The sequence below is a fragment of the Lactuca saligna genome, chromosome 1 (assembly GCF_052625555.1).
Source record: "Lactuca saligna cultivar CGN05327 chromosome 1, ASM5262555v1, whole genome shotgun sequence".
In the NCBI taxonomy this organism is placed as follows: domain Eukaryota; kingdom Viridiplantae; phylum Streptophyta; class Magnoliopsida; order Asterales; family Asteraceae; genus Lactuca; species Lactuca saligna.
Window position 1 is genome coordinate 180666634 of NC_136417.1, and position 13788 is coordinate 180680421.

The 13788-nt window shown below is 34.6% G+C and overlaps 1 protein-coding gene across 1 annotated transcript; it reads left to right on the top strand.

The window, feature by feature from the left end:
• The first annotated feature begins 2764 nt into the window (after nt 1-2764).
• On the top strand, nt 2765-4278 carry LOC145046466 (uncharacterized). The gene has a single exon (XM_078994753.1). The coding sequence runs from the start codon at nt 3030-3032 to the stop codon at nt 4065-4067; it is 1038 nt and encodes a 345-aa protein (XP_078850879.1). The 5' UTR covers nt 2765-3029; the 3' UTR covers nt 4068-4278.
• The last annotated feature ends 9510 nt before the right edge of the window (nt 4279-13788 follow it).

The window sequence follows — 13788 nt, forward strand, 5'->3', positions numbered from 1 at the left end:
TATATATATATATATATATATATATATATATATATATAAAGGGTATATGTGTATTCATTTGCAATTTAGGAGTCTTTGACGCCACCACAAGAGGAGAAATAGAAACAAAAAGAAACTCATGATAATATTTAATAAACATGTTACAAAAAATGGCCTAAAGCTCAATTGTTTCTTTATGGATCGTGTGCTAACTCATTTAGATTTCGTAAAAGTGAAAATTTGATGTTTGCCCTGAAATCGTGGATGCCTACATTGATAAATCATAAATCTTATTCAAGCTTGCTGTAGAAATTCATGTATAGCTAATAACTTTGAACAAATTCAGTTTTGTCATTGATCTCTAAAACATTCTTTAGATTCGAAATGGATTTTTTAAACCAATGGATAAAAATTAATGAGAGAACTATAAAAGAGTATGTGAGCAGCTTCTTACCCTCTTAGCCATTAACTTTTCAGTAATTGACTCACTAGATTGGTTGAGCTTTGTGACAGACAAATGCATACGAGGTTCAATGATGCTGACAAAGGGAACCAGCTCAAAGGTTCTCTGTTTTACCCTCCTTTGTAAATAGCCGAGTGTATTTACTAGTTAATAATTAGGCGACTAAAGATGTTAAATAGAAAATAATTTACCAAAAATCATGCAATAGTAACAAGAATTAAAGAACCAATTTGTTACTTTTTTCGCAATCCACGTCTTGAGAAAAACGATACCAGGAAAACGATTTTTTTGGAGTTTTTTTCCACTGCATCTGATCCCCTTTCTTTTCCCTTGCATCATATAATCTTTCACACAAAATATTCAAAGTACTCTTCATTCACGCTCCACCTTTGTAGTTGGTTCGTCATATAAAACTCTTTTGTCATAGTTTAAAGGGATTGGTGATTATTGTTTATAATGAAGGCATCTACAAAAAAATATTAAGAAAATAGTTTACTCGTAAGAAAGAATCAAGAAAACACCAAAATAAGAAGCCACAACAAGAACAACAATGGATGCATCTTCTTCCTTCTATTTTCCATCACAAAACACCTGAAATTTCATTTTCTTACTTAGTTAATATAATAAATACAAAATATACGAAAAGAAAATAAATCTTACATATTAATTTCAGTAGATATACAAAAGGAAGTATTGTTACCTATGCTTTGGGTGCAAGGATAATAGTAGATTCTACAAGAATAATGATGTTCTTTATGTTTTATTTACGTAAAGAAGGTAACGTTTATCTCTTTGACTTCACCAAATGGACATACCTATTTCAATAGATCTTTAGTGATTGTTGGCATGACTTTTCCTCAACGAATTAAAATCCATAATTGATTAATTATATTTCAGCAAAAACATCATAGCAAGCTTCCTTTGAATATGGTACCCATATATAAAATCGCAATTAGATATCATTATAATTTGTTTGAGTAACATAATCTTATTGCAAAGTAGATAAAAGTTTCATTCAAATTTGGATATTTTTTTATTACATTACACCGTCAAAGCATTTATCAATGATATATGATCGAAAGAAAACCAAAACTCAAAGTATGTATCATTAAACCTAGGAAAAAAAATTTCAACCATGGAAGCCACCACTTCTAGATCATAAACAACACCGCCATTCTTTTCTATATTAAGGTTTTAGTTTTTGCTAGGTATTAAACTCATGTTTAGTTTTTAAAATGAAGCTCCAATCTCTAAATTATCTATGAAGCTACATTTAAGGAATTCTCAAGCATAGAATAAGAATAGTTTTCAACCTATATAGAAACTCATTATAGGTTGCTTTACCAATTTTTTCACATGATAAACTATTTTCACACAATAAATAAACTTCAAATAAGACAAAGTTAAATATAATCTTCTTAAACTTATGTTACTATGACTTACTTTGCATTTAAGCATGGTTTTTACGTCCTTTTCACAAGATAAATAGTTAAAGGTCAAAGAAACATACAGATGCATAGGAAGAAACAACTTATATATAAGTATCAAGTTGTCTGATAAAACAAATCATTATCCATGTGTCAATACCATCTGTCGTTACATGAGAAAATCAACAACCTTGATCGGTTCAAACATCTCCCATGTTGCCCTGTTATTGTCCTTTAAGGATCGGATGGTATTGATCTTTAACGACCGGATTGCCCTGGTTCAAGCATTTTATCGAACACTTGGTATGCATGGTGAACCTTGATCGGTTCAAATATCTCCCATGTTGCCCTGTTGTTGTTGGGATATGACGGAGGCAAGTCAGTGCCCCACATCTCATATTGCTTGCATAATCATCACCAAACTGAGATAATCACCTTGTGCCAAATCCAATCAAATGTGAAATCACAACATAACCAAACCCCTAAATGTGACAATTTTACAAATCATAATCAAAGAAACCACTTCCCTTATGATTAAAACCTAAAACCAGTTTTCTAAAATGAGTTTTTAAAGCACCATGAAGGTGTCGGTGAGATATTGGTCTATCACTTAGAATTTGAACTGTTGGAGATGGATTTGCCCAACGATCAAATCATATAAGCTTCAATTTTCAATTAATATGTTTTTCTTATAGAAAAATAAATCAGAATACGTTTAGACCTTTACTGAAAAAAAAAAAATTACGCCTAAAGTTTGTTTTGTCTCATTGAATTTACAACATATTGCTTTTCAAGTAACCAAAAGTAGCAATAGTTAATGAGGTTTATCATTTTATCATTTTGTATTGTAGTTGAAATCTACAATTCCCCTATTTTTATAGATAAGCATCAAGTGGTTCATTGAAACTTTCATATACCACTAACAATATCACATGGCCGATCGCCATCTCTGTCTGTTTTCCAAACTTTTACAGACACAAAATCCCCAAATACAAATCAATCTACAACCTTCGATGAAGGAAGTACAAGTCGGTAATAATAAATGGATTCTCTAAATTCACTTCTCATTAACCCCTTTTCCATGATCAATAATTGTTACTTCATTTCCCTTCTCACCACACAACCAGAATTCATATATCTTCTCCTTTGATCCATCAAAAATGGCTTACTATGATGATGTGTATGATGATGGGTACGTGTGGCCTCAAGATCACGCCGCCTATAATGTTGTCGGTTGCCAAGATTCCGTAAGTTTTTCTGGTTATGAATCTTATCATCCTGATAATGCATACACTGTTTCCGAGTTTCAAGAACCTCAATTTCTAGATTATTATCATCAAACTCATGATTATGACTATCATTATGATCACGAGTACTCGTTCTCATCTTCTAATCCTGGTATCAATTACTTTGCGTATAACTATGTCGAGCCTAAGTTAATTGCTTACGAACCAGTTTCTTGTGATTCGGGCTATGTCTCATATCACACACACTATTCGATCGCATACCCAGAAACAGATTTACAATTTAACGAGCCAGAGTTTGAAGAGTATGATCCAACACCATATGGCGGTGGTTATGATATTGTTTCTGTATATGGAAAGCCTCTTCCTCCATCTGATCAAACCTGCTATCCTCGGTCCAATCCCAAGCCGGCTGAGCCGAAGTCCAAGCCAGCGGCTAATTCTATCCCTTTGGCTAACCCTAAACCTGATCCAAAGGTTGCGCCCATGTCCAAGCCAGAACCCGAGCCGGTGCATGTTCCGGCTCTTATGCCCATGTCCAAGCCCAAACCCGAGCCGGAGCCGGAGCTGGAGCTGGAGCCGGAGCCAGCTGTGCATGTTCCGATACTTATGGCAGAGCCATTAGAATCAAGGGAGGAAAGCAATTATCCTGATTATGGATTTGACTATCCATGGCCTGAATATGACCATGGATATGGAACTGGAGTGGGGTATGATTATGGATATGGGAAACAAGTGGTTCAGATTCCTCCATGTGAATATAGTCCAGAAGTTGTGGAGTTGTGTGAAAATCTTTTTGGGAGTTGGCCTTGTTTGGCTAGGATTAGGAAGGAACAAATGGGTGTTATTAATGATCCAGTAATTAGTACTTGTCCTGAAGATAGACACCTTAGTCCGTGGGAAAGTTGTGCTAGTTACATATTCGGAACAAAGATCTCAAAACGTGATATATAGGTTTGAATCTTGACAACTTTCTTATGGATTTTTCACATTTTTGCCAATGAAGCACATATATATGTGGAGACCAGTGAAGAAGGTTGTGGTAAGATAAATGTTAAGTTGAATATCTATGTTCGGCAACATATATTTAATCCTGGTGAGCTTATGTTATCATGTAATTTTGTGTTGTTTCCAATGAAAATAAGCATTCAAATTCTGTATCTAATGATTGTTGCAATAATCTTATCTCATATTCATTAGAAATTATTATTTTTAATGAAAAATAAAACGTTACAAACTCGGGGTGCTATCTTACAAATAGCCTCCAATTATTTATATTTGGCTAGTGTTGGGGATAAACCATGCACTACTAGAAAATACCTAATGTAGTACACCCCATCTAATGCGGTTGTAATAAAAATCCGTATTATAACCGGCTAATACCTATAATAAGGCTAAGGTCATCCACAATGCATTAAACTCCATAGAGTTTAATGGATTGCAACATCATCATTCTTAAATTCATAAAACTCTATTATTGATTCCTCTACAATGCATTGAACTCTACAAAGTTTAATAGAATGTTATAAATATAATTTATAGTAAATATTTAAGGATTAAAACTTTTCTTTTTTCCATTGAAGAGTTCAATGGTCATTGAACTCCAAACACATTGAATACCAATGTGGCATCTCACAATGATTGAGTTTCATCCATTGAATGACTCATGGACTTGTCACCTCATTCAACTCTCCCATTGAACTCACCATTGTTGATGCTCAAATGCTGTAAGAATTGGAATAGAATACAGTGATTTGAAATCTAATACAGTTAAAACCTAGATCTAATACGGCTCAATTTGAAATCAAGTACAAACCTATCCATTTTCTAATACATCTCACTAATAGATTGCATAACCATTGCGACGTCAACCTTGCAAGATTGATTTAGACATCTGCATAAAAGTAATTTGGACATCTTCATAGAGAGTGTAATCATACTTTCTTCGAAATTTTGTTGATGGTACAAAAGTAAATTTACTAGTTCTTGTTGCAGTTGTGTTGCTTCTCTCACAACTGAATCTGTAGTAGCTCTTGCAGGCTGAATTGTTTGATTCTAAATTTAAAGAAAAAAAAAAGGAATGGAATCTGCACAAATGCAATCATACTTTCTCCCAAAGTATTTTGTTCTAGGGTTTAAAATGTTTTGGAAATAAATGGAAATGGAATTGGAATATGAACTTTCATGCATTTGGTTGGCACAAATTGAAAGAGAATTCATCTGTTTAAATTAGAATATATATATATATATATATATATATATATATATATATATATATATATATATATATATATATATATATATATATATAATTGAATTTTTATTTTAATACGAGGGTATGTTTGGTCTTTTACAAAAAATAAATTAATAAATAAATTCAATCTTCCCATCTGAATTTTGAAATCCATCAAATGTGAAGGATTCTAAGGGAATTACCTTTTGTCCATTTGACAACCAGACTAGTCAGTGAATGGAATAACAATTCCACTTCTGTTGGATTCCATCCAAATCCACAAACACAATACAACATTAAGTTCATTCCGTCTATAGGAAGTAGGTAAGGTTTTCTAGATTTATAAAAAGAAAAATTGCAATCAAATATAAAGAACACTAAAGTACAAAAGGAATTGTGATTGAACTCAAAGACTTTGGATCTGAATTCTGTTTGGGGCCATCATCAGAATTGTTATTCCCCTGAAGTGCAATAAGGATGAACTTAAGCTTGAATTCCTCTAAACTGGAATCCAACAATTACAACATTGACAGTCATTTATCATTTCATAAAATGGAGCTTAATTATAAAAAATGAAAATATTTGTGCGAATCAAATTTTCTTATAGTATTTGTAGGAAGTTCTTCAGATATCTAACGGGATTGTTAAATGCAACAACCTACATGAATTACTACACAGACAAGAAAACAGTGAGTGACAATAACAATATATGAAAAAAGAATTATTTTGATGTAATGTGTCGATAAAAAAGTTACAATTCTTATTCATACTTTTGACTCAGAAGTCAAATTTGAATCGAATGTTCCCTTTTTGCCCCTGTAGATCGCGTTCACTTTTGACTTTTCTGCTCATACCTGGTTACTTTTGACGAGACGGCCGCAACATCACTCATCAACTACACTAAGTCAATGACTCCACATCCTCTTCTCCCGACGATGGCTCTGCCTTTGGTCTCCAGTCGACGACACCGACGAAGCCTCCTCCTCTGGCTTCCAGCCGCTTCCGCCTCCTCCTTTCTTTCATGTTTTTATAGGTACAGTCGGCTTTTAGGTGTAGTTGATTGATTCGTTGATTAATTGTTGTGTTGATGTCATTTCTACCATGTAACAAACTGGATTACACTGAGTGTTGTTTAAGTGCAATTTCTTTGCAATTTTGATGATTGATGCAAAATTTTGAGATTAAAGCACTTATTCTAGATCAATGATATCAATTCAATATCTTGATTTTTGTAGTTTCCTATGCTCTTAATTTTCTAGGGTTTATAATGTTAGCTTTCGTTATCTATGATTATGTAGTAATCAACAAGTCGAACCTTAGTTTTAAACAACCAATTTACATATGAAAGTTGAGAAAAAAAAACATTTTCACCAATTGTAGTGTTCTTTGGTTTTTTTATGTCAACCTTCCTGAACTGTTTGTTTGGAAAAGTTTCATTTATATTTGGTTGTTTATGAAAGAAGTGATTGCTCAAAATGCTAATTCAGTCCATGATTATACATGTTTTGGCTTTCCTGTTCCCATAATCAACTTCATTGGCTTTGTTTCTTTTATTCAAAAAATCCAATAAAAGAAAAATCTTCATTGACTTTGTTTTAGAACTAGAGGCATAGCATTCTAACTGTAAGAATGGGTACTTTTGAATAATTTAATGTTAAAATTGCTTATGGTTAGTAATATAAAGTATAAAGTTTGTCTCCTGAAAACTAATTTATCAGCTTGGTGCAATCTAACCCTTTCTTTAAAACAGCTTTTGTATCAAACCTACTTTACTTCAATAGAACTTCCTGTTTTGATACATCAATATCTATATATAACCCCTTCATTCTCTGTAGCCTACAAAGAATGGGTTTTCTTTCACATAATCAACCATTAAATATCAAAAAATCTTGACCACAAACTTACTTTTTTTGTCATATCAAATTTTTAGTCTCTTTCTAGGTTGTTTCTAGTCTGGAGTTTGAGTCACAATAACCCAATACTCATAAAAAAACAAAAAATTAAATAAATGAAAAATAAAATAACGAGTAAACGAAGGGTATGGGTATATAAGTAACTAAGCACTTGAGTTACTTATACATGTAACATCCATAAATTTTATGCCAAATTTAAACTTTTTCAATCATAAATAAAAACCAAATAGCATTATTTACAAAATGTTTTCAAATCATTTTCCACTAGAGTGTGCCAAAAATCATAACATAAGGATGGGGAGCGGTACGGTCACGTCTTCGCCTTTCCATGATCTCCTGAAGTACTTCAAACAATAAATTGAAAACTATAAACCCGAGGGCTTAGTGAGCTACCCCCAAAATACCAATACCACACTGACAATACCATATCAGGAATAATCAATCAATCAACATGCATACTAGGCCATCGGCCTGACTGGACGACTCTACCGGGCCTACAGTCTGTCTCAATCTATCCCAAGCCTTCGGCATGACTGGTCCGCCACGTGGGCCTACAGTTTCCCTTCCATAAGGTATATTGGCCTTCATCACAAAGCAGGACCGCCTCAACCCAACCACAAGCAGATAACCATGTGCGCATGCTATCATATGCTGCCATATACAAACATCAAACATATCTATCTCACTGATCATCAATCACAGAATTCTCCTGTAACTAGATTACCGACCTAGCAGGTCACTAACATACCAATCCCTACGGATCATGAAAGCATAACATACTATCTACCCTAATTCTGAACAAACATATCATAACCAGATGTAGCATACCATAACAATAACAATTAAAGGGTCGGCCTTGGTGTCGTAGACCCTATCGATACAGTGAGGATAACTCACCTCGCAGATGTCGACTCGAAAGGTAAACTCAATCTCTCGGATCACTTGACACAGGCTCCACCACTTATTATCATAGTACAACATACTCATAAGTCCTTAACCCTATAAGGTACTCCATAACCCACTAGTCAAACCCTAGTCAAAGTCAAAGTCCTCAGTCAAGGTTCACAGTCCATGTTGACCTTAACTCGCTGAGTACCCTCGGCTACTCGCCAAATTCCTTGAATCACTTTCCAACTCGCGGGGTCATCGAGGTGACTCGTCAAGTTCCTTCGATTCTCGATCAAACTTTAAGGCCACCCGACGAGTTTTCCTCCTTGCAACTTGATGGATACACACGCATACATATCCTGAAGAAAACTCATCCGACTCGCCGAGTTGTTCTTCAATTCGTCGAGTTTATGGAAATCTTCATCGGACTCGTCGAGTTGTTCATCCAACTCATCGAGTTCACATCCATCTTCATGTGACTCGCCGAGTTAATCTTGCGACTCGCTGAGTCCATTCAATCTTTTTTCCATACAGAATTATTTTGAGGCATGCAACGGCTCAAAATCATAGATCCAAGCTTCTAGGGCATCCTTATCACGTAAAGTTGCAAACTTTACGTGCATGTATGGCTATAAAGGCTCTAAATGCCTATTTTAAGTTCTGAATGGAACTTCATGCTCTAGAGGGACCATAATCATGACCAAAACTGAAACTGTATGCTTCTAGAATACAAGGAGGGTCCAGATCTGAAGTTACAACCTCAGATCTAGCCCATAGCTCATCTTTCCAAGTTATTATGTCACCAAAAACCCTAAAACTCAAACAATAGAAGAGATTCACAAGGAAAAGGCGACGTCGTTACCTCCAAAAGATGATAATAGAGATAAGAGTTGATTCCCACACTCTACTTGCTCTAATCTCCTTCTCCTATAACCTTCTCCCTCCAAAGATCCTCTTTTCAAGCTTCAAACACACAATGTGCACACACACACGTGTATTAGAGTCTAAGGGGCTCTCAAAGACTGTAGAGAGGCCAAAGGAGGCTGAAGCTCCTTTAAATAGAGGTGCACACCCCGGGATTTAGGGTTTCATCTGCTAGCTCCTACTCGCCGAGTCCCAATATGGACTCGTCGAGTAGGTAACTTAACACGCTATCCCACCTCGCCGCTACTCGACGAGTAGGTCAATCAACTCGTCGAGTAGAACTTAACCCAATAAATCTTATTTAAACAATACCTGAGAATCGGGGCGTTACAATACCATAAGACTTTCAAATCATGTAACTAATAAATGACTTTGTTCATATGTTACAAAATTACATATGGAGGAGATAGTAATGCAAACAACCAAGATCAAGTGGAGAAGAAGAAGTTTTGGTGAACCCAGAACGAACCATCTTGAAGTAACATACTGATTTGGAACTACAAAACACTTGTAGGAAATATACATTATTCAATTCATAGTTAGATCACCTAAATTTCAAAAAACTAAAATTATAATAGCATTGTAGTTTCATTTCTCATTACAAAATTTTACTTCCAACTTATTTCTCATTAGGCATTGTATTTTGAGATTATTTACCCCCGTTACAATAACAGTAAACTTTTTAAAGTACAATGCTATATAAGGAATAATTTAAAATTCCTTCTTCATACTTGTTTTGGTTGCATTTTGCAGAGATTGATCCTTGAGTCACATGGGAGGGAGAATGGGTTTTTGACATCATTATATATGGTGATAACATGTTTCAAGAGAATGATATTTTCAAAATGAATGTAGATATTAATAGTGATCATGTGTTGAATATAACAGTCCCTATTTGTGGGAGGAGTTTGACAATAACTTAGTAGCTTGTGAAAGGTAGTCATACCATAATCAGTGCCATAGAGATGTTTGAAATTGTCAAAGCTGAGCCCAAAACTTCAATTGATGAAGGTACTTTTAAAACATTTCTTGGAATTTGAAGCTTTGAAAAGGCTTCTTGTGAAGTAAAAATTCTTTCTTTTTGTTGTAGTAAAAGCTTTGCAGAAATTGAAGGGTTCGTTTCAGTTGAAATGGTGATCCATGTGTTCCACAGCAGCATCCATAGAGTGAAACTAGGTGATGAATAAGGCTGGAATGCAAAGATGGAAAGGATGGAATGCATGCAATCAAGAATGGGGATGTGACATCAAGTACGGTTGTTTAGGGTGTATTAGATGCTTATATCTTGTGTATTAGATTCTTTTATGCGATGGTTGTAATGCTATAGATAGGATACATATAGAGTACGGTTAAATAGCCATACTCTATTAGCCATGTAATCTAATACACCCCTCTACTAATACGAGCTTAACCTACATACTATATTCATGTTTTCAACCGTATTATATTACACTTTTTCTAGTAGTGATGGATTTTTAGCGAACCGAGATCAAATGCCGACAAGAATCATAAATTGTTTATATTATCGTATTACCAGAACAACAAAAACAACAACAACAACAACAACAACAACAATAACAACAACAACAATAATAATAATAATAATAATAATAATAATAATAATAATAATAATAATAATAATAATAATAATAATAGGAACAAATCTGTTCATTTTCAAAAAAATATATCTGAAATATTAGAAAATTTTCAACTCAAGATTTTTTTTACCATACAACGAAAATAATCATTCGAAATGACTAGTGTGAAGCTAGATTACAAAGTTTTAAAACATTAGCATCTAGAGTCATTACACCAGCCATCGAAATGCCGAAGTTTTTCATTTTTTTCCTTCATAATACACATGTCCAACGAAGTTTGTAGCGACTGACTTAACTTGATCTGCGAAAATGATGGTGATTCTCGCTTTACAAGGATAAGACATGCTTAGGTATGTTGGATATTACACCAGGTGGAGTGGCTGCGGTTGAGGCCGCACTACCCCCTTCGAAGGGAGCGTTTCTTGGGTTGTTTTGATGATTCACTTGTGTTACCGTTTGCAAACGGTCAAAATTCAAAAAAATTAATGGTTTTTAGTAGCACTAAAAAGACATTATCATATTAACCAAAATCAATCACAAACACTTTATTCTTTTATCATCTTCTTTATTTTAAAAGTCACAAAAATCTCATCCTTCAAAAATCAACCAACCAAAAAACACCCACTTGAAAAACCTCAACTCCAAGCTTTCACTCAATCAACCGGTTTATTCTGTCTCCTTTCTACCACTATGGGCGTATGCTTCACTATTTTCCGCAACATATCTAACAACCACAACGCCCTAGAGAATCATTTCCACAAACACAACAACAATTTGACCAATATTTTGATCCTTTTGATTTGGATTCTAAACCATAGTTTGTTCCATAAACACAATCACAACTACAAACACAATATTCGAATCCGAACAAGAATTTCTTCCACAAACTCAACCCTTTCAACCAGGAAATAAAAGAAATGAGAAGGTGGAATCTAAACTGTGGGAACCTCAAGAAGTGTTAGAGCTAGATTCCACAAATGAATGAACCTAATACCATATCGTACTAAACATCAAGTGTACTCAAAATGAGGAAAGTTACACAAATACGTCACGTTGTTTAACGATTTATATAACAACATGAAACAACAATGGAAAAGCGGCGAAAGTGACGAAGCGATTTTGGAGAAAGCTTGTAAGATTTATAAAAAATAGCAAAAAGAAGACTTCCAAGTTTTTTGAAGTTTGGAATCTGCTCAAAGGAAAAAAAAAATAATGGCAAAATCTAAAAACAAACGATGAGCACATCGATAGTGGATCAAAAGCGGCCAAGAACTTCCAAATCTGAACATACTTCATCGGATGCTTGTGTTGATTTCGACCTCAACAAGGATGAGTCTGTTCATGTGTCACCACCCTCGACCAATAGGAAGGGACAAACTAATAAAAAAAGGCAAGCGTAAAGTGTCGAAATCAGATGACTTTAAAGAAATGGGAAAGAATGTGCAATGCATCAAAGGTAGAATGAATAAATTTTTGCAACTTGCTTCGGATAGAGGGAGTTGGAAACAAAGGGACAATGACCTAAGTGTGCTAGCAATGGACACGTCAAATACGACTGGGAATGCACTTCAAGTTGTTTTGGCGATGAAGAAAGATGGGAAAAAACATTACGCTAATCGTGGTTAATTTGTAGTTGTTTTCCAAGTTTCTAATCATTTGATGTGTGTATGAGTTTTTTTTATGTTGTGAGTTTAATATTTGTAGTTTTTTATTTTCTAATTTCCTAGGATTTTTTTAAATTCATGTTTTTTTTAAGTAATGTAATGGTTTTTAGTTTTAATTAATGAAATCTTTTGTTGGATTAGCTTCAACTAAATGATAGGATAGGGTTAATTAAAAGTGGATATCGCTTTTATCCCTCTTAGGGTAAAAGGAACGGATAAACTTTGGCTCATATGCTTGCTTAATTTACTTATCAAAGCACACACAACGATACATTTTATAACACCAAGTTACATGTAACACCGTAAAGTTTGAAACAAAATTTTCATTTGAAAATCGCATACTTCTCATAGCATATTATATAAAAATCTCGTTTATTCAATTTACAAAACACAACTCCATTAATAATCCAGTATCCGTGTAACTCTTTCTTTGGTGTGTACAATCAAGTCGGTGCCGTCCCATGATCCTGAGCAACCTGAAACACATAACACAAACACGGTAAGCACAAAGCTTAGTGAGTTCCCCAAAATACCACATACAACACATAAGCCACTCAAGGTTATAACTCGGTATGACCCTGCGGTCAATGTGCCTCAGCGGGACCCTCCAGTCTCATAGCTCGTGGGACCCTCTTGTCCGGTCTGTATCGTTGGACCCTCCGGTCCGGTCTATATAACACATAGCATATATATAACGCAATAAACATAACTCTCAAACATACATATACACATAGGACTCTCCGGCCTACACATAGATACCATTCAAAGTAATGTATAGTGAGAAGACTCACCTGACAAGCAGCAAGTAAAGAGCTCGCTCCCGAATCTCAAACTAGCCTCCGCCTAATCACAAGGGATGAATATTTCTAAGTGGTCCTCTAATTACCACTCTAAATACAGAAGGCTATTCTTCCTCTCTATATCTCTTTGAAGTAGATAAAAGACCATTTCACCCCTCCATGGCCTCTACTACTCATGTTGACCAAAGCCCGAAAGTAAATAGAAGTTAAACTCGAGTCAACAATCCATGATTTTTATAACCGTTTCCATCCTTACATTAACTTTCCTTAATTAAGCATAGTTGGCCAGACTATACATAATTAAAGTCCAATAATGCGTACTCGAATTAGTTATACCAGTAGTATGTTCAGTATTTTAAAAATGTTTAGAAATTTTTTGGCCATAGTTGTGGTTCTCCAAAGGAAAACTGGTATTCTCTATAACCTTCGGCTCTGATACCATTTCCTGTCACACCTCGCTAAAGCGGAAACACGAGGTGTGGCAATATAAAGGGTTTCATAGGAAAAGTTAAAAGACAACACCAACCATAGTTTAAAAATCATTACAAATTTACAATTGGTTTGAACAAATTTTAAAAGAAATTACAACGTAAATTGAAATACAACACATGCGAATGCTCCTAAAAGTGATGCGTCCCTAAGTGCCACTTACTCG